Source organism: Oxyura jamaicensis, chromosome 1, assembly GCF_011077185.1.
Source record: "Oxyura jamaicensis isolate SHBP4307 breed ruddy duck chromosome 1, BPBGC_Ojam_1.0, whole genome shotgun sequence".
Lineage (NCBI taxonomy): Eukaryota > Metazoa > Chordata > Aves > Anseriformes > Anatidae > Oxyura > Oxyura jamaicensis.
Genome location: NC_048893.1, coordinates 2,527,046 through 2,551,762, shown reverse-complemented (window position 1 = coordinate 2,551,762; position 24,717 = coordinate 2,527,046). Strand labels below are relative to the sequence as shown.

The 24,717-nt window shown below is 46.6% G+C and overlaps 1 protein-coding gene across 2 annotated transcripts in view; it reads right to left on the bottom strand.

Moving 5' to 3' along the window:
* PLXNA4 (plexin A4) overlaps positions 1 to 24,717 on the bottom strand; it is a 407,314-nt gene that overhangs the window by 65,573 nt on the left and 317,024 nt on the right. For both annotated transcript variants that reach the window (XM_035315928.1, XM_035315929.1), the window contains exons 10-14: positions 21,645 to 21,845; positions 13,566 to 13,662; positions 10,901 to 11,091; positions 4,910 to 5,061; positions 4,158 to 4,275 (exon numbers count right to left, since the gene is read on the bottom strand). In XM_035315928.1, the coding sequence (XP_035171819.1) occupies positions 4,158 to 4,275; positions 4,910 to 5,061; positions 10,901 to 11,091; positions 13,566 to 13,662; positions 21,645 to 21,845 (759 nt within the window). The remainder of the gene's footprint in view (positions 1 to 4,157; positions 4,276 to 4,909; positions 5,062 to 10,900; positions 11,092 to 13,565; positions 13,663 to 21,644; positions 21,846 to 24,717) is intronic.

Genomic DNA, 24,717 nt, shown 5'->3' with positions numbered 1-24,717 from the left:
TGTGTCCTGCACTAATACAGCACAGCATCACTCATGTTAAGGTGTGCTCTGAAATGCTACAGCCGCAAGAAAGAAGAGCACTGCCCATAGGAACATTTTTTTCTGTTTCTGCTGATTGTCTCAGCCTCTTTTCCAAACATAACACAGTATTGCATTAATATATCAAAAAGAGGGCATAATTCCTTTAGAGGACCCAAATCTCAAACCTTTTTCTTGCCTTCCTACTCTCTATTCTTCCCAAAAGCAAGATAAAATACTTGTACTCTGAAGGCACAGATCACCCTGTTACCACAATGCAGAGAGGAGACATCCATTTTCAGGGAGAAATTTGGAGTTACAGTTTATTCTTTCATTTGCATTTTAATAGAAAAACTTTCCACTCAGTCCCAAGTGAAAAGCCACTATATGCATTTAAATGAAGGTGGGTTTTTTTATTTTTTTTCCTCTCTAAGAATGATGACACAAATGCTTGAAGCTCTCCTCAACATCTCCGAATGAGCAGGTGGATCATGCATTCACCTTATTGAGCTTTGGAGACCATTAATCCTCGATTATAAAACTGCCTGACACACACCATAGCTCCCCCTTTCACACACACGGAGCTCCCTCCGTCCTTGTGCCCTTATGGCTAATCATTCTGAAAAACAGCGGCAAGGTTTCCACTTTGCTTTTGTTGAAAATTAAGTTACTGCTTGGAGACAGAGCAGAACTCAAAAATCAGAGATACTGACCAGTAGAAAAAAAATATTGACAGAGCTAGACTTTTCTTGTGTTCACACTTGCCTGTTTGTGACATGGTGGATTTGATACTGTTTTGCCTCGAGAAGTTGCTCACCTATCAGTTGCTGAAGGTTGGGAGGACGTATAAGAAAGAAGAAACAAGAAATGTTTTTTAAATTTGTCTGAGAATATTCTCCAGCATATGTTATTGGGATACTAGGTGCAAAAAGAGATGGGTCTTCAGTATGTTGTGCTTCTCTATTTTTAGGGTACTGCCTTGTGCTGTGATGGCAACTCCTCTTCCTTATTGATAGCCATAACTCAACCACAAGTTGTGGCTGACCATGAGGTTGCTGCTGGGAGATGACTTCCCACACATGAAAAAATGGGTTGAGAATTGCCAGCTTGGTGCAGATAGCTTACACAACTGCCCTGCAATAGTAGCTACTTTACAAACCAGAGCAGGACATTGAAGTTAAAAACTCAAAGCCCTTGTCCCAGTCCTTGCTGGGCACTTCTGCCCTTCTCCTCAATAGCTGATAAAATGGCCATGCTCAATTCAGGGTTCTTGCAGACCCGAATTACATCAGCAATGCTCCTTGGCAGAGCACTGATGTATCTCATGCCGATCTTACAAAAGGCTTTGTGGCTGAGCTTTCCAAGTTGTGATAAACCATTAATTATTCACAGTAGCGTTCATAAATATTGCACAGCATGTTTGCAGTTAAACTCAGCCTCCAGACTGTTTACCGTTTCCTGGCTGGTGAAAGGTGATGGAAAATGCACGGGGTTCTAGTGGATCTGTAACAGGCTCAAGTGGGCAGTGACAGTGAGGGAAAGAGGAGTTCAGAAAACCTCCTATATCCTTCTAGGTATTTGACCACTTTCCTCTGCTCCCCAGCCTTTTACTTTCCTCTACTACCTCCTTGGCATAAGCTGTCTGCGGAGAAGTTGCCGTCAGAGCTGTGTCTAAACTGACCTCGTGGTGCACATCAAGACCTTGGTTCCCAGGTCATTGCTCCTGGGGACAAGAGCAGAGCAAGACGTGACCCACAGGCAGCTCGTGCACCCCGTTGGCCTTTCTACTAGGTCAATGGCAGCAGCAGGAGGGGCAGTATGCAGCCTCCTCTCAACCCAAAGTAGTAGGGAGATCTGTTCAAAATGCTCTCCAGGAAGAAGGATTATAGAAGCAGGTCCAGAGGAAAAGCAACCAGATCACCCCACAGCACCTGCACTGAGCCAGAGACAGAATACAAACTCAATTCAGCATCTGATTGGGAAAAAAAAAAAAAAAAAGAAGAAGAAAAAAAGAAGAAAAGGTAAATTTTCTTGGGCTGAAAGACAATTGCAATAAAATCATAGCAACAAAATGAGTAACATAAAGAGAGAGTGAGAAAAAAATAAATGATTTTCATTTAGATCATCACAAATTTCATTTCAGCCTGCAACCAAATGCTTTGTTTCCCTTTTGGCTTATTGAACTCTCTAATGCAATTTGCATTTTTGATCACAGACCAGTTAAAAGCAAACTAACAGCATTTTGAATTCAAAAAGTTCTGGTTAGAAATGTTGGGAATAACTGTTCTAGCATCTCTAAATTAAACTGCATGTTTTTTAAAGCACCAAAATTAAGGATTCTGTTGAATTCAAAGCATCAAGCTTTCCATTTCTCGCAGGAGAGGGGGAGGCTGAAACTATCGGCCAGGTTCGACCTTGCTTGGCTTCGTACCTTTTGCAAAAGTAATTTCCAGAGGATTTGCTATGCGTCAGCAAGTGGCATTTAACTCTCGTGAGGTGCCCTTCCTCTCAAACTTCTTCCTCCCCATAAAGCTGCCACCCACCACTGCCAGATGCCAAGGTGTGCAGTGTGTGCAGCAACATCTCTACTCTCCTGGCAGAATATCGGAGGAAGGCAAGCCACGCCAGTGAACACAGCTCGTGCTACGAAAGCAGTGGACGCGGGAGAGGACATATGATGGGCAGGCTGGGGAGCATCGGTGTTTTATTCTGTCTAGCACAAAGGTATCAAGGTATGCAGCAGAGAAAACCCTGTTGGCTTCATGCTCATGCACGCCTGGGATAGCTGGCAGCCGGAAAGCCAGCAAGCAAAGGGAAAAGCTGTCACGGATGGACACGGATGATCAAAATCAGACAGTAATTCCAAGAGTAGCAAAGGTGACATGCTGAAGTGTAATGTCCTGGAAAGAGCCCTTCTGTCGGCATGGTGGGGTCCACCTCTTGAGGCATCTCCGTGCCCCCTCCACTGTAGCACCTGAGTGACATTGGAAAATACTGAGATCTGTGTAGCTGAAGGGGGAAATCTGAAAGATTTGCATTCATTACCAGTTCCCTTTACCATAAAAAGATACTTGGGAATGTGAATTATTTTAGAAAAGTCCCATTCCCTTGCAGGAGTTGAGAGATTTTGATGGGAACAAAGAGACCCTCTCATCTCAGACCTCCACAATCTGCACAGAGCAAGGCCAGGCAATGCTTGCCTGTCCCCAGTAAGTCTTACAGGAATAAGCAGGTCTCTTGGACAAGAAAGACAGGCAGAAAGGGAGAGAATGGAGCAAAACAAGCTGAATGCACAACATTCACTGGGCTCTGTTCCTCTCCGTGAGGCTTTCACCATGGCAAAGCTACATTTCATGCTGAACTTGCACCTCTGTGGCAGTGCAGGATCAGGCCCAGATCCCCTCTGACTGCTTTGCAAGCTGATGTCCTAGACAGAGAATATGTATCACACCAATCTATGAACACCACCAGTACCTCTAAAAAGAGAAGTGTGGTTACACTTTGAGTGCTGTGACTCCAGGCAACTTGTTAAAGGTGGCCACTCACAATAGGAATCTTTCTCTGCTTTGGAAAATTAGGAAATTTTTAATATTTGGGGCTGGAGATGGTCCCAGTAATACCTTACAGCTCACTCGCAGCCTCAACTCATCCCTCCTGATCTAGCACTGCTTCCTTCTAGCACTGCTTCTCCTGGACACCAAGTCGACCCCCCAACACAAGCATCCCTTGAATGGTACACCTTCAGGATGCTGGCAGGGCTAGCATCCCATCAGGGAAAAGTGAGATACCAGGAAGGTTTTTTTTTTTTCCTTTTTTTTTTTTTCTTTTTTTAATTTCTTTCCCATATAGCATTTTTAACTATTAATGAGGATTTTCTGTTCTAATTTGGACCGTGGCTGTATCTAACTGTAACTGGACTAATAATTTGGACTATTATTAGATTGTTAAAACATTAATTAGGCAAGCTATTTTTGCTCATAAAAAAATTTCAAAAGGAAATGAAAGGAACAACTTGGATTGCTCAGGATGGCAGTGAAGGGCTCAGAGGCTGAATTTGGTCAAGGTGAACAGATGGACAGAGAGAAGTGGACCAGGTGTGAGACCTCCAGAGCCCAGGATATCTTCCTGCAGGATCTTACCATGAAGTAGTAGAGCTGTGAAGACCTGGCCATGAACTCGGGTTTGCATTCGGCCACACAGATCTCCACAAATCCAGCATGCTGGCTCGGCTTGGCCTCCCCCATCTCACATACTATCCTGTGGAGAAAACAGAACCAGAGGCAAGGTTTTAGAGATGGTTTTGCAGTCTGGGTGGGAAGAAAGCAGAAGAAACAGCCCACGTTCTCAGGGAATGGACTGTATATTTAACCCATCCTCTGCTCCTTTCCAGCCCAGGATCCAAACTGTGCACGAAGTTATTCTTTACAGAATGTTTTTTGTCTGTTGGCACTGAGTGGAGCTGATACTTAGCTGGTGTAAACCACCATACCTCCACTTCATTGTATAGACAAATTCTGGACAGAGGTCTTGTCTGTGTATGGTGGACAGCTTTGCAGCTGTAGGACTTGATCATTCCTGCATGGAGAAAGCTGCTTTTGGGGGCTGCTGCCCCACAAAACTGGGATTGAACACCCTTGTGGTGGCTGTTATTTGAAAAATAGATAACTTTATGGCACATGCCATAAAGATCACCCAAAATATGCGATCTAAATACAGTAATAAATGGATTATTAACTCCTATTAATTCCTAGAGAGGAATGACTACTTTGACTTCATGAATTCTTGGGATTTCCGGGAAAAGGAGGAGAATGAATTCCTCACAGACCCTACAAGTAGCAATAACCAGTATTAGGTGTGCTGTGGCCCAGTGTCTGCCACACACCCAACTTACTGCTCTGCTGGGATGTACCCTTCCACCAGCGGTTTGCACTCCACTCCAGCCACCTTGACATGAGATGCGATGTCTCTGAACTCCAGCCCCAGATTCTCCCCACGGATGGTCACTTTGGTCCCTCCTTCACGAGGGCCTGTCACTGGATTGATCTGGAGAAACAAGTCAAGAATGAAGAGAATAATCCATCAACCTACCATCAGCATCCTATCAGGTGAAAGAAGAGGCAGTATAAGGCTTCTTTGTGACCACTAGAGCCACTTGTAGTTAGGAATATTAATCAACTGAAGTAACCAACCTACTCCAGATATATCATTGGGTCCAGCTCCCTTGCAAATGTATTGTTTGCAAATACATGGTCCGACCTCCTGCCTCAGATCTCATTTCTTCTCTTTAGACTACTTGCAAAGCAGCAGGAGAGAAATAGATGTCTTTGAGATAGGAGCAAGGGTTTCTAGTTTTGCAGCTGAGTTCTGCACTTTTTAGACATAAATTGCAAAAAGGCAGGAGTGGGCCACGGTACGAAGAAATGTAAGAAAGAACAAGAAAAGGACATAGTGAATTTATCCGGAAGGGACGTAAGTGGCTTTAGCCAGACAATTTAAGTACAAAAAACCCAAAGCACAAGGAGTTTTTGATTTGTTCTGGAGGGAGATATTGAACATTGCTGACGAACTCAGCTGAAAATGTCCATCTGAAAACAACAACAACAACAAAACAGCTCAGACACAATGGAAACAGAGTGCCAGGTTAGGTACAGAGCAGACAGTGACAGGGACAGTAGCAGCAGCTGCTATGTGCCCACACATCTCCAACAGAGACCCAGCTGCCCTCATGGAAGAGCTGGGTCCAGTGGAAGGGCAGTGATGGGAGCATGGTGTTTGTGGGGTGGAAGACTCTTGGCTCTTGGTCCATGAGCCCCAGAATTAAATGGATGGATGTCTTAGCAGCTGTGGTGGTTGGTGGCATGACATTTTCTCACTGGTCTGGACCTTTACCAGACCGTTAGAGGGGCAGGATCACCGCATCTCACTAAGCTCACCACCCAAGCTCTAGAGCTCACCTTTTTCCCATTACAGAACTCCAGCCTGCACCTGGAGCTATCTCCATGCAATATTTCCAGCCCATGCAGAGGTGGGGTGTAAATGGGAGAGCACTCTGCATTGCATCTATCACCCTGGTTCAGAGGCGGGTGAAAATTACCCTTGTAGATGTCCCCTCAACATTGAAACAGAACGGAAATCATGGGACCAGCCCTTCATTATCTCGTTTCTGCCTTTCCAATTATTTACGGTGCCCAAATGTTTTGCCATATGACTGGCTATCTGAAAGGACCTTCTAATGCTGCTTTTTTTGAGAGGGTATTCCCTGCCGCCCATTCGGGCTGTCGTGGCTGCCATCTGCCAGCACTGGCAAGGCTCTCTTGGCTGTGAGGATGGGGGAATTCACTCTCCGAGGTCAGTACCCGTTGGCCAATGGCCCTGCCAACTGGGAATCCAGGTCTGGCAGCTAGACCCTTGACTAGCAGTGTGACTGGCAGGCAAAGCCGAGACATTGGCATGAGCAGGACTGCCCTTGACCACTCCCCAGCCCTGAGTCTGGCACCACAGTTAGCCTAATTTTGACCGAGAGGCTGATTTTTAGGCTGTAGAATCACAGAAACATAGAACGGTTTGGGTTGGAAGGGACCTTAAAGCCCATCTAATTCCACCCCCCCTGCCATGGGCAGAGACACCTCCCACTAAATCAGGTTGCCCAAAGCCCCGTCCAACGTGGCCTTAAACCTTCCAGGGATGGGGTATCCACATCTTCTGTGGGCAGCCTGTTCCCATGTCTTGCCAAGTCCATCTTTAATAAATGGAGACAGGCCCTGGAACCCCTCAAGGATACTTTATTTTAGGGTATTTAATATTAGGTACCAAAAACCACCTCCCATATGACTGTGTTTTTGCTTTGACTATACAGAGAGCCTACAGAAGTCAACAATTTAATAGCATGGATGATGACAAGTGCTGGATCCTCCAGGTTTGTCTAGTGTAGACGCAACTTCTGCAGCACAAGTCCTCTGCAATGGTCTGGGTAGAAAACTATGAAAGGAAGTATTAGGATAAAGTGAAATTCATCAGTCTTTGCTTTTTATCAAAACTAGATATACCGGGGAATACTGCTACAGCAACTCCAAAAAGCCAAAGCTGGAAGGGACATTCCTGTTGTCTCTACTCCACACCCCAGACTGACACTTGCAGTGATGGGTCCTGATCATTTCTGATGCCCCAAAGCCACAGCAACTTCAGTCTGCACTGCACTGACCAGGCCAGATAACATCTCCGGTCCAAAACACACTCAAGTTCCACTCGAGCCAACAAAATCAGATCTGTGGCAGGCTTATTCCTACTCTGAAAGTCAAGCAGACACTTAAGTCCAAAAAGAAAATATCACAACATTTATAAAACAGACAGATGAGATTTATTTGGGTTGGCTGAAGATTTCACCTTTGTGTGGCCTGTGATGATGATAGACAAGCAGAAGATGGATAAAGAGAAACAGAAAAAGAGAAGCATTTGTGGTTATCATCCAGAAAATGAGGAACATATCTTAAAAAAAAATAGCATAAAAATGGAATTTCTATTCGAGGATAAACTAATACTGATTGTCTCAGCTGGGGACTCAGCAATGAGAACTTGAGCTATTTCCCAAAAATGGCAATTCCAAAATACTTTGATTTTGAATCTTTAATAAATATCTATTCAAGCAAAGTTTTATATTTGAAATGTTTATTTCACAGACATCAGTTAATCCCCTTCCGATAAAACAAAACACTTTATATGAATGATGATGAAAGGCTAGATAATATCTAGATAATGGTGCAGACTGCACCATACCATACAAAACCAACCTAAGATGTACTAAAAGTGAAGAGAGAAAGTTAAATCACAATTCCCAGTTTTATTTTATTTCCTTATGTATTACACTCTTTTTTTTTTAGAAAGAACTCAGTTCCCCGTTAAATGTTTTGCTACCATTTTGTGGTTATTAAACTTGCTATCAAGTAGTTTTTACTTGTTCCAGTAAGGTAGGTGTCTAGTAGGGTAGGTCTGTGGCTAATTAGGGCTCACCTATCCTTGAAAGTACTTGCTAGAATGTGGAATGTATCCCACAGCATGTCAAAAGAGGATTTTTTTTGATGGTATAACTAATGTCATTACAAAGAATTAAAGGAAGCGTAGTGTAAAAAGGAACATCTTGCTAGAAAAAGTCCTTAATTTTTTAAGAACTAGGGGTAAGTTTGAGACAAAAGTCACAGAAACTCAATGGAAACGTTATGATCCTCCTTTCATGAGGATTTTAAAAAATTGTGATGACTCAAAAAACATCAATAGGAAACTTCCTAGATTGAAGTTAGCGCAACATCCCTGAAAATCCCCTACTAAACAAATTTTTTTTTTTTTTTAATTATCATTATTATTTTTGAAGGCAAGCTTCAAAGCCCATACATTTCCTTAAAACTGGGGGATTTGGTATTCTCCCAGGAGCGTACGGGAGATTTTTAACCCCAGCTCACTTCACTCCCACAGATGCCTACAACAAGAAGAAGGTGCTACTGCACTGTTTTCACAGCAAGGGAGAAAGAGCCTGTTCCTATCACAGGTGCAAAAATCTGGAATGAGACCTGTCAGTTTTGCAGAGGGGAACGCAGCCAGGGATACGAAAGCTGCCAGGGAGCTTCAGCTTTCTCTTCAAGACCCAGAGCTATGACGCTGCATCACAATTTACGCCCTCCGCTAGCATCAGCCTAATGCCACCACTTGTCACTCCGACGGAAGGTTTTTGTGGCTGAGCGAGCCTCTAAGTCCTTTAATTTCACCGAGTGGCAATATAAATGCAGGAGCCAGGAAATAAGTGCAGGTTGTGGGAAGCTGTGTGCTGGGGTGCATGCGTGTGTGTGTGTGTGCCTATGCAAGTGTGAGGACACGTGTTATTTCTCCTCCCTCGCCTGCACGGATATTTCCCTGGCTCCTGGCCAGACTACACTTGCTCTTACCAACCGCTCCAGACGTGCCATTAGCTGCAATATATATCCAGTCACTTGAGATTACTTCCATGCTAATGGCTCAGAAAAAAAGACTTTCCAAGAGCTACTTATGATCGCACCAGACAGTTGGAATATTTCATGAGCGAATATTGCAATGATCTGTGCGAGCTTTGGGAGCTGCTGGAGGAAATGCCAGCAGAATTAGAAGTGTATCCCTTCTGGAGCTGTAACGCAGAGAACGAGTGGTTTTCACTTCGTAAAGAGACTGTAGGTGCAGGGTTTGGGTTCAAAGCATGGTGGAGAAATATGGATGGAGCTGCAGGTTACTGCAGGTTACTGCATGGTCAAGCCCTTGTGGTTTGGACTTCAGCTTTAGTTGGCCGTCTGACTCCTCCCCAGTACTAAATCCTGTGAATCTCCATAAAAATTCTGAACCTTTCCCACGGTTTGAGAATTGGAAAAGATTCAGAACAGGTTTCCCCTTAGCTCCCTATAATTTGCAAGGCCTCAAAAGTGAATTTTCAAAGTAGCTGTTCGTTCTGGGTATCTCTGGGCTTAGCTTCACAGCTTCGGGTGGGTTCAGAATGACCAGCTGCAGACAAATGCAGGTGTGGTGGGGATCTCCACCTTGGAAACACCATAATTAGCATGGCTCAGGTAATACAGCTCCTTGGGTACTTTGAAGAGTGACAGATTGCAGGAAGATGGACAGGAACAAAATGAGAGGCGCTCCTTTCAATGACATATAGGAAAACCAGATTCTACCCAGACTTTGCTCACAAAAAACCTCCATCCATGGACACTATTTAGGGCCATAACACCCACATCTTTTGATTCTTAATTAAATACAATTGAAAAAAAAATGTTTTCTTAGTTTCTAGGAAAATATTTATTATTTTATATTAAAGCACAGCCACGGAGGCCAGATTTTCCTCATTGTCCTTTCCCTTCTCTTCTCTGTCTCGTTTTCTTCCTTGCTGTCCTCAGTTTCAAATACCATATCCATAGCTGAAAGTTTACTCGTGTTCATTAAAGTACGGTGACTGGGAAATGCTTGAGGCAGGGGGCAGTTGGTAAGGGTGTACTTCCCATTATCATGGCTCAGATCTGTCAGTCTGCCTGCCTATGACCTTGCAAATGCTGTCCATCATGATGGTAGAGGCATCCTAAGAGCAGATAAAATCACTTAAGGCTGAAGTTCCAGCTTCCTTCCCTTGCTGTCTCTACCTTCGTTTCCTCTTTCTATCACCGTTTTATTCTCTTATCTCCCCTTTGCACCTTGCCCCTAACTCTTCCTTTGGCCCAGTCAGCACAATCAATAGGAAACCTTCCAAGGTTTCCAACCACCCAGCCTTGCCCTCTCCCGTTATCACTTAATAGTTGATTTCCAAGCTTCCCTTAGACCTGGCCTGAGCCTGCCTTCTCCTTGAGCCTACGGAAGGGAAGGCTGACAATTGCACAGGGCTTTGATTGATCAGTGGGGCTGTCTTTCACCTTGCAAAGTCAGCCAAGCAAACAGAAAAGAGTTACTCCGTGGGACTTAGCGGAGTCTCGTTTTTTTTCCTGGACATGATGCTGTCTGCATCCTGCTGCCAGGAGGCATGAACCACGACCTGCCCTCTTCCTTGGCCTCCTGTCAGCAAAGCTCCAAACACTCCAGGATCACTCAGCTAGCTTCTCTTCTCAACCAGTCTGGCTAGAGAGGCTCTTTCAGCCTTCAATTGATAACTCCCACATAGTCGATTTGAGATGTCCCCACGTGTCTTGTCTCACCTCCAGAAGGCCCAGGCCTCCTAAATGCCTCATGTGATACCTGCCAGCCCTGTGTGAGCAGCTCGCAGGCTCTGGGGTACCCAGCACTGACCTTCCCCTCACCAACCCAAAGCCAAATCAGGAAAATAAACCGAGGCAAGGGTACGAGATGGGACACACCGGCTTCTTGCAGATCCATGACTTACATCTGTGATCTTGGGGTTGGTGCATTTGCCCTTGGTGCTGGACAACTCCAGCCACTGGCTGTCCTGGGCCGGGCAGTGCTGCTTCAGTGTGCACTGGTTCTGCCCCTCACACCAGCCACACTCGAAGTCCGGGTCGGCTTTCAGGCACAGGCCACAGCTGTCACGCATGGCCCCACACTTGTACAGGTGAACTGTGGGGATAGGAAAAGGGAGAGGACCTCAGAGATGCAGACAAGATGGGTGAGTGGTGGGATGTCGGGGGGCGTAGCGAGGTGAGAGGCGGGGAGGCGTTTTGGGATGCTTGTCCCACAGGCAGAGTGGGACTTCTGCAGGGGGATAAAAAATTGGGGATAGAATATTTCCACCCTGATAGAGTGGTGAGATAAAATATATTCTTGGGAGGTGAAAGCAGAAGGGGTGCTGCCCTCAGTAAGGTGATGGGCTGTAAGCTGGAGGGTTGGGAATAAAAGTGCTTGGGCAGTGACATGGCCTCAGATCCTTCCTTTTTCTTAGAATATGTTACCCTACCACTAGTCTCAGCCTCAGCTTTCCCTCTTCAAATTGTTTCCTAAACCTTCTCTACCCACAACCTAAACTTCACGCTGGGGAATTTTTCTGGAACACTTTACCCAGCACTCGGTGTCGAGGTACAGTCACTCAGGTTTCTCCCTTAACGTAAATCCTAAGAGAGAATAATAAAACCACAATGGTCTGGTATGAGGCTGAATCCAGGAATTCACAATCAGCTTTTCCCCCTTCTTCTGCTCCAAAAATTCAGACTGTTTTACACTTTGAAGTACTAAGTTGATCCTCCTCTAATACAGACAGCAAAGATTAGTGCTTAGCTCCATCTCGGGCTGCTAATAAGTGATTAGAGGCAGTCAAAGCTTTTTTTCTTTTCCAAATAAAGCTTAATATTTTTTGCAGTTCTATGAAATAAGATCCTGCTATTTATCCTTTTTTTACACATGTGTAAACTGAGGCCTGAGTTGCACAGGGGGCTGATAGCAAAAGTCTACTCCCCGAGGCTGAAGATGGCAGAATTGAGGCTTTCAGGCTAGTTTATCTGTGCATTTGTGTGGGTGTTGGTGGTTTTCGTTGTAAGATGGGGGATTTTCCCTTTGTACTTCTGTTTTGCCATGTCAGTAAGTGACTAAAGTCTTGTCTGTAGTTTTTATTATGCACAGCCCAAAAGCTCAAAGGCTTTGGATACGTGTGCTGAAAAGCTTCAGCTCTCCATACCTGCACCTTGCTCTCATAGAAGTCAGCAAGTGCTGGCCAAGGCAAGGAAAAGCTCAAAAACTTTTTATTTCTCCAGGCGGGTTGCAATAAAAGTTTTCAAAACGTGTCAATCACAGTGTGCTGCAGGCCTCCCGGGATACTGGTACTTCCTTATTTTTCTGTTGCTTTCCCTCATTTTTTTTTTGAGCTGACCTGCTCACAATGGTTGGTTTAGTTCAGCCTTTCAGCCCACCAGCCCAGCTTACGTGACGCTGGTTGTAAAAGTGGTGGATACCATCTTGCAACTGCACTGAGAAAGACACTGGATCTAATCCTCTATCTGCCTCTCCCTCCTGATTTTCCAGACAAGGAAGTTTGCTCATTTGCAGCACTGTCAAAAATTCTGCTTTTAACCACTATATTTGTGCCAGTAAATAAAGCTCTATGCCCACGAAAGAATGTGTTGTGTGCTTCCATGTTGGGCAGCCATGTGCATGTGGCTGTTGCCTTTTTGCCCCAAAACATGATGGTATAATCCAAACTATCCCTTTGATGGAAAAGGGTCATGCAGTAGGGAGAGGGGTCAGCACAGCTCAAGGATGGGTGCGAGATGGTGTGAGAGGAGTGGGGGAACACCTGATAGGGAGAGAGGGAGTGGGACGAGTAGTGGGGAGTGTCCAAGAAAAAAGGGAAGGTGAAGTGAGGGAGGGAGAAACTTCTGACGGGTGGTGGTGTGAGAAGGAAAGATTGCAGGTCTGAGCTGTAAGAGGCTGAGCGGAGAAGGAGCCTGATGGAAACAGCTCCAGGTGGGTGAGGGTGAAGGACAAGAAGAAGATGATATGGCTGGACCCTCCATCTCCAGCCAAAATCCCTGTCTCTGACCTGGAGAAGCAATAGCCCTTTGCAAGTGACACATCAACCCCGTGCCATCCATGGTAATTAAACAGAGCTGGGCTCCGGGCAGGAGGTGGGTCTGGGTCCTTTGCCATTGTGGTTTTGCTTTGTTGAGCCTTCTCCCCCTGGTGAGGCTGCAGCCTTTCTCCTCCCCCTCTCCCTTGCCCTGTTCATTACCACATCACCTCTGAGCAGAGAGTGCCTGATCTCCTGGAGTGTTAACTCGAAGAGCATCATTGCAGGGGAAATAAAAGAGGGGGAGAAAGCACGAGAAGGAGGGGCAAAGACACGAGATACAAAAAAAAGTGGGGAGAAGCAGGAAGCGAAGGGGATGAAGGGGAAAGCCATGCAAGTGGGAGGGAGAGTTGTGTTTCTCCAGGGGGAAAAGCACAAAAAAAAAAAAAAAAAATTGGTAATTTGCAGGGTGCAGAGAACAAGTCTGCACCAGATAGCACGAGGAGATGGTGGCAGCTTTGTTAAGCATAGGGAACGATGAGGCCCGTTGCTAAGGTTACTGCTTCCAAGGACAAGTTGAAATAATTCTTTTTACCTTTGTTCTGTGCTGGGTTGTCGATGTTGAAATTCCCGTTCCACACAACTGTCAGCTCCACCGGCAGGCTGTTAATCTCCATCCCTTCGTACGAATACTAGAAGTGGGAGAGCAAAAGGAAAAAAAAACAAACAAACAAATCCAGCCTTACTTCATGCCCAAAGGTTGGGAAGGGTCCTGGGGTGGGCAAGAATTGATACCACATGCTGTGAACAAGAGAAATGGAGCTGTCACCTACCTCCCTACCTGTCATTACCTCCAAGAAAACCATGGGAAGCTCTCAAAGTTGTGGTTCTCAATGGAGCAAGCCATGTCCATCTCAACTGCCCATGAGTCTTATCGACTAGGTGAATATTCTGTGATTTCAGCATATTTGTATATTATGGGGTTGGCAAAGTATCTTCTAACACAGCTCTGAAGAATATTTTGCCAACTCTTGGGTGCACCTCTAAGGCGTACATTATGCACTGTGGATGTGCCATCAAAATATACCTCTGCTGTGTACTCTGTAGGTGCTGGGTTTGTATCTAAGGTTATCTACATGTTAGTTTGAAGAGCTCTTGGGTGCTGAGTGAGGTCTTTGAAAGCAGGGAATGGGCGTAACTTGGAAATGCCTTAAAAAGGGGGAAAATGGAGGTTCTGTGTAATTATAGACCTGTCAGGCTAACTCGGCTTCCCAGAAAGAAAGTACATCAAATTATTAAACAATCAATTTATAAGCACCTGCAAGATGATAAGGTGATAAAAATCAGCCAGCATAGATTTGTCAAGAACAAATTGTGTCAGCCCCATCTAATTTCCTTTTTTGACAGGCTTAATGGCTTTGTGGATAAAGGGGAGGCAGCAGATGTGATTTATCTAGCTTTCAGTAGAGTATTTGCTACTGTCCTGCAGGAGATTCCCATAAACAAGCTAGGGAAATGTGATCTGAAAGAATCAACCATAAGGTATATGAACGGGCTGCCAAAAAAGGTCCCAAATCAAATCATTCATTGTTGGGCTGGGAGGGTGTTTCAAATGGAGTTTTGCTCTGGGTCTGGCATTATTCAGTATTTCCACTGCTGACTTGGTTGATGGACTGCAGACCGTGCTAGCAGCTTTAGTGAATGACTCTGTTCTGGGAGAGAGTGCAAGAGCATCCAAAGGCAGGGTTAAGAATTCAAAACAAACTTGACAATTTGTAGAACGGGGCCAAAGTCAACAAAGTGAAATTCAGCACAGGCAAGCAGCGAGTATTCTTCGGTAGGAGAAATCGATGCAAACAAATATGAAATTAGAGTGACTGGCCAGTGCTGCAGAAAACGGTCTGGGGACTGCTGGAGATCGCAAGCAGATTGTGAATCAACAGTGCCATACTGCTGCCAAAAAAACAAGCAAATCTCATTTGGGGATGCACTAGACAGAGTTTCTTACACACACAAGCCCCAGGAGGCAATTATTTTTCCCTGTTCAGAACCAGAAATGCTTCAGCTGGTGTAGAGGGTATCCAGTTTCCAGCAAATATGTATTAAGAGAAGCTTAGAAATCTTTTGAGAGAGTTAGACAGACTTAAACAAATACTTATCAGGCAGAGTCAAGGTACGCGGATCTGGCCTTAATGAAGGAAATGGAAGCTGGTCTCTGGGGGCTGTTTCCAGCCCCCTACTTGGTGAACTCTCAGACGTGGTACTTGGTGTGCTTTTTTTCAGCCAGATTTTGGTTTATCCTAAGTCAGTTCACACAGAGTTCACTCGGTTGCCCGATAGATCCCACTGCCCGCCTCCATCAGCAGCTTCCACCCAGCACTTCACCCAAAGGCAAAAAGCCTCCTACGAGGAACAGGATAGGATGCTTCACAGCGATGGTTGCTTAAAGGACAGAATGGGAACAAGGCACGAAGGGAAGAGACACTGCTACCGACTGCAGCACTTGTACGAATTTACTATCTTGAGATCAGGAAGATCCCACAGCACTAGGATCTGTAGCAGGACAAACTCCCACTCCTTAATAAAGAAGTGTGTTCTCCACTATGAGACTAAATACAGTTCAATAAACCGTCTGTTTTTCCTGGATATGTCTTAGGGACCACAAAAAAATCCCCATCACTAAGGTCTGAGAACGGTTTTCCACAGAGGTATCAAAGCTCTGAACCTTCAGCGGCAGGTTCTCCTGTATCCACTAATTGCCATATAATTGCAGAGCAAATCATATATGGTGATTTCTGTCCATTACGGCAGAGTGAGTGCTAGTCACACGGTAATTTCTGTTTGGACAAACTAAACACAATTAGCCGGTAATCTGCAGGCCCCTGTGATTAGGATCTAGTTGTAGGGTATTTATGGGTATGAGCTTTGTGGTTACCATGGAAGTAAAGAGCTGCCGCGGGTTATCCGAGTCCTGCGTGATAGGGCTGTGCCCGCCAGCCTCATTCAGTATTAGCATTTTTATGACACTCCTCGGTGTCACTGCCAGCAAGATGCAAGATGATGCAGAGCCGCTTGGACTCACAACGCCGACTTTTCACAGCTTTACGGAGCTAGGAGCAAGGATGGGGAGACTGGAGTGGGAAGGAGAGCGGCGGAAAAGTAAAGAATAATTAATCTTCTGCCAGTCAGGAGCTTAGCTAACACCTGCTTTGCATGGCGCTTGGCAAACGTTGATTGGAAATGGGAAGGAGCGTATGTGCAGAATGGCTGGTCACCCTTAAGTCGCGAGTTGAGTCCGTAGGTGCATGAGGAAGCATTAATTTCTGCCTCGGAAGATCCTCATGTGTGTGCATTGGGATTTATCTGTTAGCAGAGCCTAGGCAGGGCTGCCAAGGGACAGGCAGCTGGAGTCCCCCGGAGCCTTTCATCCCACTGAGAATCCCAGTGCCAACAGCAGGAGCCCAGCTGGGATTTTAGATCTTATCTGCCTGTGGCACTGGGGGCAAGCACATATTAGGGTTGTTAACTTGGAAGAATTGATCCAGAACTGGGAACGGATGCGAGGGAATAAGCAACAAGATCCCCGTGGAAGAGCTCCAGGGATGAAACCAGCTGGGGGCTGGAAGGAGGATGCTCTCTCTGCCTTGCCTGGTCTGCTCAGACAGCTCGTGGGCTGCACGGCAGCAAAACAGAGCAATTTGCAAAGTAGCGGGGAGTAGATGCTCCGTCCTGCTCAGACCACAGGAGCTGCTAGCTCATTGTGGTCTCTGTTCAAAGCCCGCTGAACTCAAGAGGGGTCTTTGAAAAGGATTTGCTCGGCCGTAACAATAAGATGGAAATATGTTTCCGAGGAGAGAAAAGGGCTGAGGCATCGATCTGCAGGATGCACAGCAGAGCTTCCTGGGCACTCCTGCTACGAGCATTCATACCACTAAGGCTTGTATGTACATGTCGCCTCGCACAACTTTCTCCAGTACAGGCAAAAATTGCTCAAAAGACATAAATCTGACCCCGAAGTCTGCAAAATCCGGATTCTCACCATGCATAGCAAGTCAAAGTAGAAAATTACAGGCAATTGAGAGGCCCGAACTGAGAAAGAGAGGCTGCCCTCCCAGAAAGGCAGGCTGGCTCCCATCAGGAAATGCCAAAAAGCTGCTAGAAGGAGCTGTTGCAATTCACAGGAACAGCACATTGTGTTATGAACTCTCGAGCACCAGGCTCTTTGTCTCTTAAACTCTTTGCTAGTATCAGATAGCCTTACAACAGGGGCTGAGCCCGTGGCATTTGCCACGCTGTTGTCGGTTTAACATATTGTGCACAAGCCACTGTAAACACGGTGCCTGTTTGTCTCCTGGAGGTTTTCACCACCAAGCTCCCTATCCTCGGGCTGAGATCGTGGCTGCAAAAAAAAAAAAATCACAGCTCTCAGTTTTGTAACAGCCATGCAGACATTAGATGACTGAGCTGCAAGATGCTTTGATTTACACTAATCTACATGTTCCTGGCTCCTCTGGGCATCCCGTTAGTGACTATGAGCACCCCGAATTAGAGGAACTCGGCTTTGTAGATCACTGAGCCTTGGGGTTTGGGCAAACATAGCCATGAAGAGGGATGTGACCTCTTGGTGCATCCTCCTGAGATGCTGTGCAACACAAAGACCTTTGGTGGTTTGTCCTGGGCATGCTTAGGACAATAAACCAAGCGTGGTTACGTGATGTACCTCCAACATGTCCAATGGCAGGGAAACATCTGCGGACAAACAGCATTTTGGTTTTATTTTAGTGTTAGTTTTCCTTGACAGCACAAAGACTGATTTTGTGATTAGAGCTTGGGCCTGGGGACTGATTCCTGTATCTGGCTCTGCCACCAGTTCCTTGCGTGACCCTGTGCAAAGCATTTAATCCCTCTTTGCATCAATTTTCCAGCCATAAACAGGAGGCAGAAACCTCCTTGCTCCCAGCCATCCCTTCACCTTGAACTCTTTGCTTACTAGAGCTGGGACTGAACCTCTGTGTCTGTGGATCACCCATGTCAAAAGAGCCCACATCATGACTGGGGTTCCTCTCCGATATTTGAACGTAGATAAATTAATTTAATAATGTAGATAAATTAATTTAATAATTGAACAATAATTGAGAGGCGTATGTATGACTCAGCCCTGGGCTCATCTGCCTTTGGCCTCCTGTAAGTGTGTTTTCCCATCATGTTTGGGAATAGTTGCTCTTTTTTTTTTCCCGGCCCTGTTTTTGTTTTTGTTTTCTCACTCCCTCTCTGCGAGCCATGCCACAGAGCCAAGTGCTTCTGAGATCTCTTGCTCAAGTGCAATACCGTGACAAACGCAACGTGTTTGCTTTTCCTATTCCTCTGTCACCCAGTGCTTTGAGCTGGCCTGCCCCGGGTCTCGCAGCACAGGGACCTGCGAAGGGCTTCGAGGCAAATTATCAGCAGTGATTTCACTGCTGGAAACCAGCGCGTGCTGCCTGCATGTGCCAAGACGCAGGGGACAGGCTGACATAAAGCAAATGTGTGCTTAGGTCTTTGAAGCTGGTGATGGCACAGTCAGGCAGGTCATCACTCGCCCATTTTCCTCTCCCTTATGCTGAAGTTTGCTGCCTGTGTTGGGCTGATTGCAAGTGCTGGGTCTCCCAGTGCTTCCCACTGGGGAGATTGCTCCCTGCCCTAATAGATCCGTTCCAGCCGTTTCTGCTGACGTTTTTACTTACTTATTTATATGCCTCCTTAGCTCTCCTCCTTTTCATTTCCTCCCATCACTCCGTGTCCAGACTGTCGGCGGAGCTATCATAAGTGCAATAAGGAATGGCAGGCAGGGTCTCTCTGAGTGATAATTGTGTGCCTTGGGTGGTGTGATAGAGGACAAAGCCCAGAGCTGAGAGGCTCAAACCACTTGACAAGAACAATAATTGTCCCGAAGCGTGCTGCCTGCAGTGACTTATTGCTGTTATCAAATGAAATATCTCCAGGAAAGACAGGGAGAGAGACGGAGCCGGCTATTGACTGGACCAAGCACCTAGGCACCATCAGTGCTGAATATGACATTACTGACAGGCCATCAGATAGGCTGGCCCCACCTGGGTGTCCTTAGAACATCTCTTAATTGAACTTGGAGCCACTTAGAAAAGCTCCTGCTTAAGATGGATGGACCTGGTCTTCATCTCGGCTCCCCTGGTGTCGATCCTGAGGGACCAGGCAGCCAGGAGCAAGAGTTAAGGCTTTTTTTTTTTTTTTTTTTTTTTCCCCTGCTCCTATCCTGGGTAAAAGCAGGAAAACTCCTGCATTTTGCAGAAGGTGTTCTGCAGGAGCTGAATTTGAGCTCCTCGGTGCCTCCTGTATGATGGGAGGGGACAGAACTGGAGGCTTACGTCGGAAAACAAGCCAAGAATGATTGCTTAGTCTAGCATGCATCGCCAACAGAAAGATCTGCTGGCAGGATAGCATCCCTTCAGGGACACACCATCACAACACATCCTCCCACCCTCCTTTGGACCTTCTCCAAGCCTGCAATGCAGGTGCTACGCTCAGCGCCTCATCCAGCTACTCCGCTGAATAAAAAGCTCGGCTGAAGGGGGCTGATTCAATTTGCAAACAAGCTCATACAGCTGTTCCTAAAGCCAGGTGACCCTCGGAGCAGGGGCTCATTGTATCACGGTGGCTCCAGACGGAATGCTAATTTTGGCAGGAAAGGAAATCATCACGATGGAGACGTACCTACAGCACTCCTTTCCCATTGTCTGTGTCCTCTGCCACCTGCTCAGAGCCTGGGCATCTCTGTTCCTTTTTTTTTTTTTTTTTTTTTTTTTTTTGTATCTGTGTGAATGTTTCTTTCTTTTGTCTGGCTCTCCCTTGCACATCTCTTTCTTTTAGCGTCTGGTAAATCCAGAGCAACAATGAAATAACATTTCTCACAGGGGAAAAAAATAGCCTCAAATCAGAGAGCCAAAGAGCCTTTAAAAGAAGAGAGAAGAAAAGAGAAGGGAAGAAAAGAGAGGAAAAAAGAAAAGAAGAAGAGGTACGATGCGGAAGAGCAACGAGTAGAGTTTAATCCCAAATAAACCTCTCCCCGTGGAGAAGCCAGAAGCCCACCGGAGCCACCACCAAATGTGGGGCAGGCGTGCTACAGACCCTGCGCACCACCAAGGTTGTGGAGTGCCCTGGCACCCAGCCCTGCCACCGTGAGCAGCTCAGGAGCAGCCTGGAGTGTCGTGGCATCAAATTAAATGTTAAGATCTAGTGTCACAGCACTCGGGCATCCCATGAGGAAATATACCTGGGGATACATTGGAGCCCACTTTGTTGGTCATAGGTGCTACAGCTTCTTGAAGCATGCAGGTAACATGAGAACAGTCACCATTACCTCTTAAAATCAGGCTCAGTTATTGAATAACACAAACCAGGAGGCTAAGGGAGACTCTCCAGGGCTGGTGAGGCAGTCAGTCCCCCATTCAGCCCAACTGTGCTTAAAATTACCCTGAGATGCCTCATCCTGGTGCCAGATAATTTGTGACTCTGAAGGGTGGCTGCGCTCCTCCCTGCTAAGATGCTTTGGATAGAAGTGTAGACTCTGCTCAGGTGCATATGATATTCCTCTAGCCCCAGGCTTTCACTTTGTAAAAGAAATTCGTTTTGAAGATAGTGTAATGCTTTCTTAATTTCTCAAACCCTTCGTTTCTCAATCTCAAATCCGGATGCTCGCAGGCCACTAACCAGTAATGAAAATCAGGGGGAGGGAGGGGAGAAAAAAAATAAATATGACAGTGTCATTGGGAAAGTTTTGTGTGTGTGTGCTTTTCTTTTTTTTTTTCAGACAGATCATGAAACGTGTGAACTGCCTGTAATCTCCAACACGCTGCTTAATGCAGCAGAATATGTTGTGATGGGTTTTAACAAGCCCTGCCCGGCATGGAGTGGCAGAGCTGCAGTGAAGTGGCTAAAGCCTGTAATTAGCTCTTTGACTAATAAATCATCTCATAACAGCAATGCGAATGACTCAAATGCATGTCTGGGAGACACAAATTTCATGGAGAAGCCTCCAGAGGAGCCGTGCTAGGAGAACACCACCACGTATCTGCACGGCTCCTGCCCCAAAGCCTCACAGGGGCTCTCTGGGACTGGGGTTACTGGTCCAGCAGGTGGGGAACAGGGGTGTGAGGAGGGCAGAGGGACGAAGCAGAGCCTGGGGAAGGCTTGTCTCAAGCCTTTAGCATCTCATCCTTCCTCAGACCCATTGCTGGCATCTGTCAGACTGTTTACGTGTTGTTTGTGTCCCTTCACTAATTCCCCCACATAATAAATTTAATTCTCAGTGCTGACGGGAACATCAGTCCCTTTGGAAACCCTCTTGGATGCAAACAAGGATGTGGCACTGTGAAGATATGGACATTTTAACCAGAAAATAATGTCTGTGGGTCATGGCTAAGGTGCTCCAGCTTGGCCAAATGCTGGGACCCAAGGGTGGAGCACAAGCCAGACCTAAAGAGCAAAAGGGGCAGTTTGCAAGCTACCAGTTCTGACTATAGCTGAAATCAGGTATGCAATAAAGTAAAAAGGGCTGCAAGCACAGCTCTAGATCCCATCAGGACAGTGCCATAGGCACTCATGGTCCTCCCTGGTCCCTGCAGCTCTCCTGGGGGTGCTGAGGGCACTGGGGTTTGCTCACCGACGTGTTCTGGCACTGCACGCTGGAGCTGTTGAACCTCAAGGCGGGCACCCGCTGCTCATTGCCCTGGATGTTCAGGATGCATTCGTAGCCTCGCTGGCCAGACTGTGGCTGGGGCAGGTTCTTGGCCTTCAGGGTGATGGGCTTGATCACCTCCACAGGCACCAGGATCTTCTCTGCCTGCAGCAGCTGGGGACAGTCCTGGGGAGAGAGGAGACAACACAATAAGTCAGCCCACAGGTTTCTTACTCCTCTGATGCTTCTCAACCTTCTCACTTCACGCTCTGCAAAGCCTTTGTGTTTCCCTGGGCCTCTGCCTGTTACAAGGGGAATCATAGGGCATTACTGAGGAGGCTCAGATAAATAGGTGACTAAGGATTACTTTTACAGGCCGTCCCTTCCCACCTCCTTTTTTTTGCACTTCGTGCAGTCCCTTGACCTTCAGGACTCAAAGAGGTCCTCTGGTGCCTTTTACTACCTGCTCCATTAATCAGGGAGTGGGAAAGCAATTGTGTGTCCCCCAAGGTCCGAGCCTGGTCATGATGGCACGACACAGTAAGTGAATAAAGCCAAATCCGAGCATAATTCCTTGCCTCCTCAACAACCAATGCACCGTTGTGCAAATGGCACAGCTCCAGCTAGCTCCAGCAAGACATATTGTAGACCACAGAGTACGGGATGCTAAAAAGAGAGTTTGAGTTGGCTTAGAAAGGGGCAGAATATTTAGCATAGATGGATTCAGATCTCAAGAAACAACCCTTACATACTGTGTGGAGATCTCCAGGAAGGGCTCGCAAACATTTTTGAAAAGGAGCAATGCCGAGTGGATGTTGCTAATCCAGCCAGGTAGAGGGGTGGGCACCCAAATGTGCAACACAGAAGGCTGTATTCAAAATCGGGTGAATTTGCACAGCTTTAGTTAGAGCAGCAGAGCACTGCTTCTTCACGATGCAATCAGACAACCGCAAGCAGTGAAATCCACGTACGCTAGGAAGTTGTCAACAATTTAGGAAAATAGTACAGTGTTTGCCTTGCTAATCCAAGGTAGCTTGATATAAAATAGCCACTACACCCGGCTACAAACATAAGCATGCCATGTGCGCCAACCATGCCATCTTGGTCACTTGTGAGAGCCTGACTGTCCTTTTTTAAAGTCTTTCCAACTCCTGGATGTCAAGAGAAGGCCTGTCCACTGTTCTTCTCTGCACTGTTTGGCACCCTGCTTTCCCTCTACAAAGCATTACGGGACCATGATGGCACAGCCACCCTATCCAGAGCAGAGAGCAACACCATTTCAGGTAGTCCAGCCCAATGTTACAGCAGTTCCTTGAAGTGAATCCCTGGCCAGGTCCAGTTGGTACAAACAGTGACAGGGAAATAACCTAAAGAGGTAAAAGTTGTGGGTAAGGGACAAGAGAAGAAAAACACTGGATCCAGGGCTGGAGAACAAGGCAAGTGGAATTTATGGCTTATGAGAGCCTGGGAGCTTGTTAGAGCAGATGGTGGAAACATCTCACCGAAGCAAATAGCTTAGGAAGATAAAGAAATGGATTAGACGTGGAACATCTGCAGTTACACCAGCCAGGGACAGAATTATAAGAGCCATCAGTCATCACACTGCAGGTGTCAGCCAGCCCATGGCCAGGGGCAGGAGGAAAATCCAGCATCCACCCAGCGTGCAGCTGCAGCGAAGTCCTGAAGCCTTCCTCGGTGTCTGTCTGTCTGTGCCAGAGGGGATGCCACATGAAAGAGCCCTCTGTGGCAACCTGATTTCCCATCTGTGCTTATAGGGTGATGCTAAAGGTGTAAGTAATTGGTAAGTGCTGATGGAGTTCAATTAGCATGGCCCAGGTTAACACCAGAACCAAGACAGCCAAGCACACAGTCACTGGAGCTGGATGGAGGTGAACCACCCTGGATCTGGTTATCTGATGATGTTAAGCTGACACAAGGTCTTCTTTAATATGTGCTACCATGGCCTGAGGCTAAATGGGCTATCACATTAACCTGGCTGTACAGGGTATGGATCAGAGGTGGCAAGCCCACGCAGTACTGCATTGCAGCGATGAGCTCTACCAGTGCTATGCTCTGTTTTTCCTGGGGTCCTGGTGCTGTACAGCACTTCACCAATGACACACACCTGAGGAGGCCCCAGGAAGTTGGGTGTATGAGTGGTGGAAGTTGCCTTATGCTCCATTATGCTAAAGACAGAGCCAGTGGGGAAAGAAGCTTGAAGGTGTTGGACCCCCAGGAGTCCTCGAAGAGCTACACCTTGTCCCAACCCTCCCTGCTCTTGCTGTTGTCCTGTCCCATGACGTGACATCCCCAGGGAAATAGTAATGCTGAAATGCAATACCTGAAGAACTGCTGCAGAAGTGTTTGTCTTAACAGTAGGACAAAAAGTCTTTCCACCTTTCTGTTCAATGCTTTTGCCCTATCGAGGCGCACTGGTGTTAGGGTTAGCTGCAGGGTTAAGTAGCTACTCAGCATAAAGAAGTGAGAAATAATCTAACCCTGCGTGAGGTAGACTTATAAAACCTAGGAAGGAGGGGCAACACCATCCCAATGATTTAGGCTATATTAAAATGAGTGAGAGAGTCCAGTTGTTATCCCTCCAGAAGATGCCATGCATAAATACCTTTTGGGGCTGCATAGCTTCAACCCCCCCCCCCAGATTTTTCCCCTGCACAGGCTTCCCTACCTCACATGTCCTGGGGCCTCGAAATCAGCTCCCTCTCTCTCTTCTGGCACAAGAACAGACCTTGGCATCATCATCTTTATTATTTTCTTCCCCCGGTTGAGGAAGAGATGTGTTGGCAGCGCGCATCGGTGGGACAGAGGGGTGGCAAAGCCCTATCTGCCGCCGAGCAGCCTTTTCCCAAGAGTGGGCCTTTTACTTGATGTCTGTCAAACAGCAAAGCCTCCGAAGGGGGCTGGAGGATGGGGGGCTTGAAGATAGCCAACGACGTTACCTGCAGGCCAATCCTGGCTCTGTAGGCTCTTGCCCAGCTTTATCCCGTCCCCCCCGACCACTGGTGCTGTAACCTTTTCGATAACACTTGTTTCAAGTTCA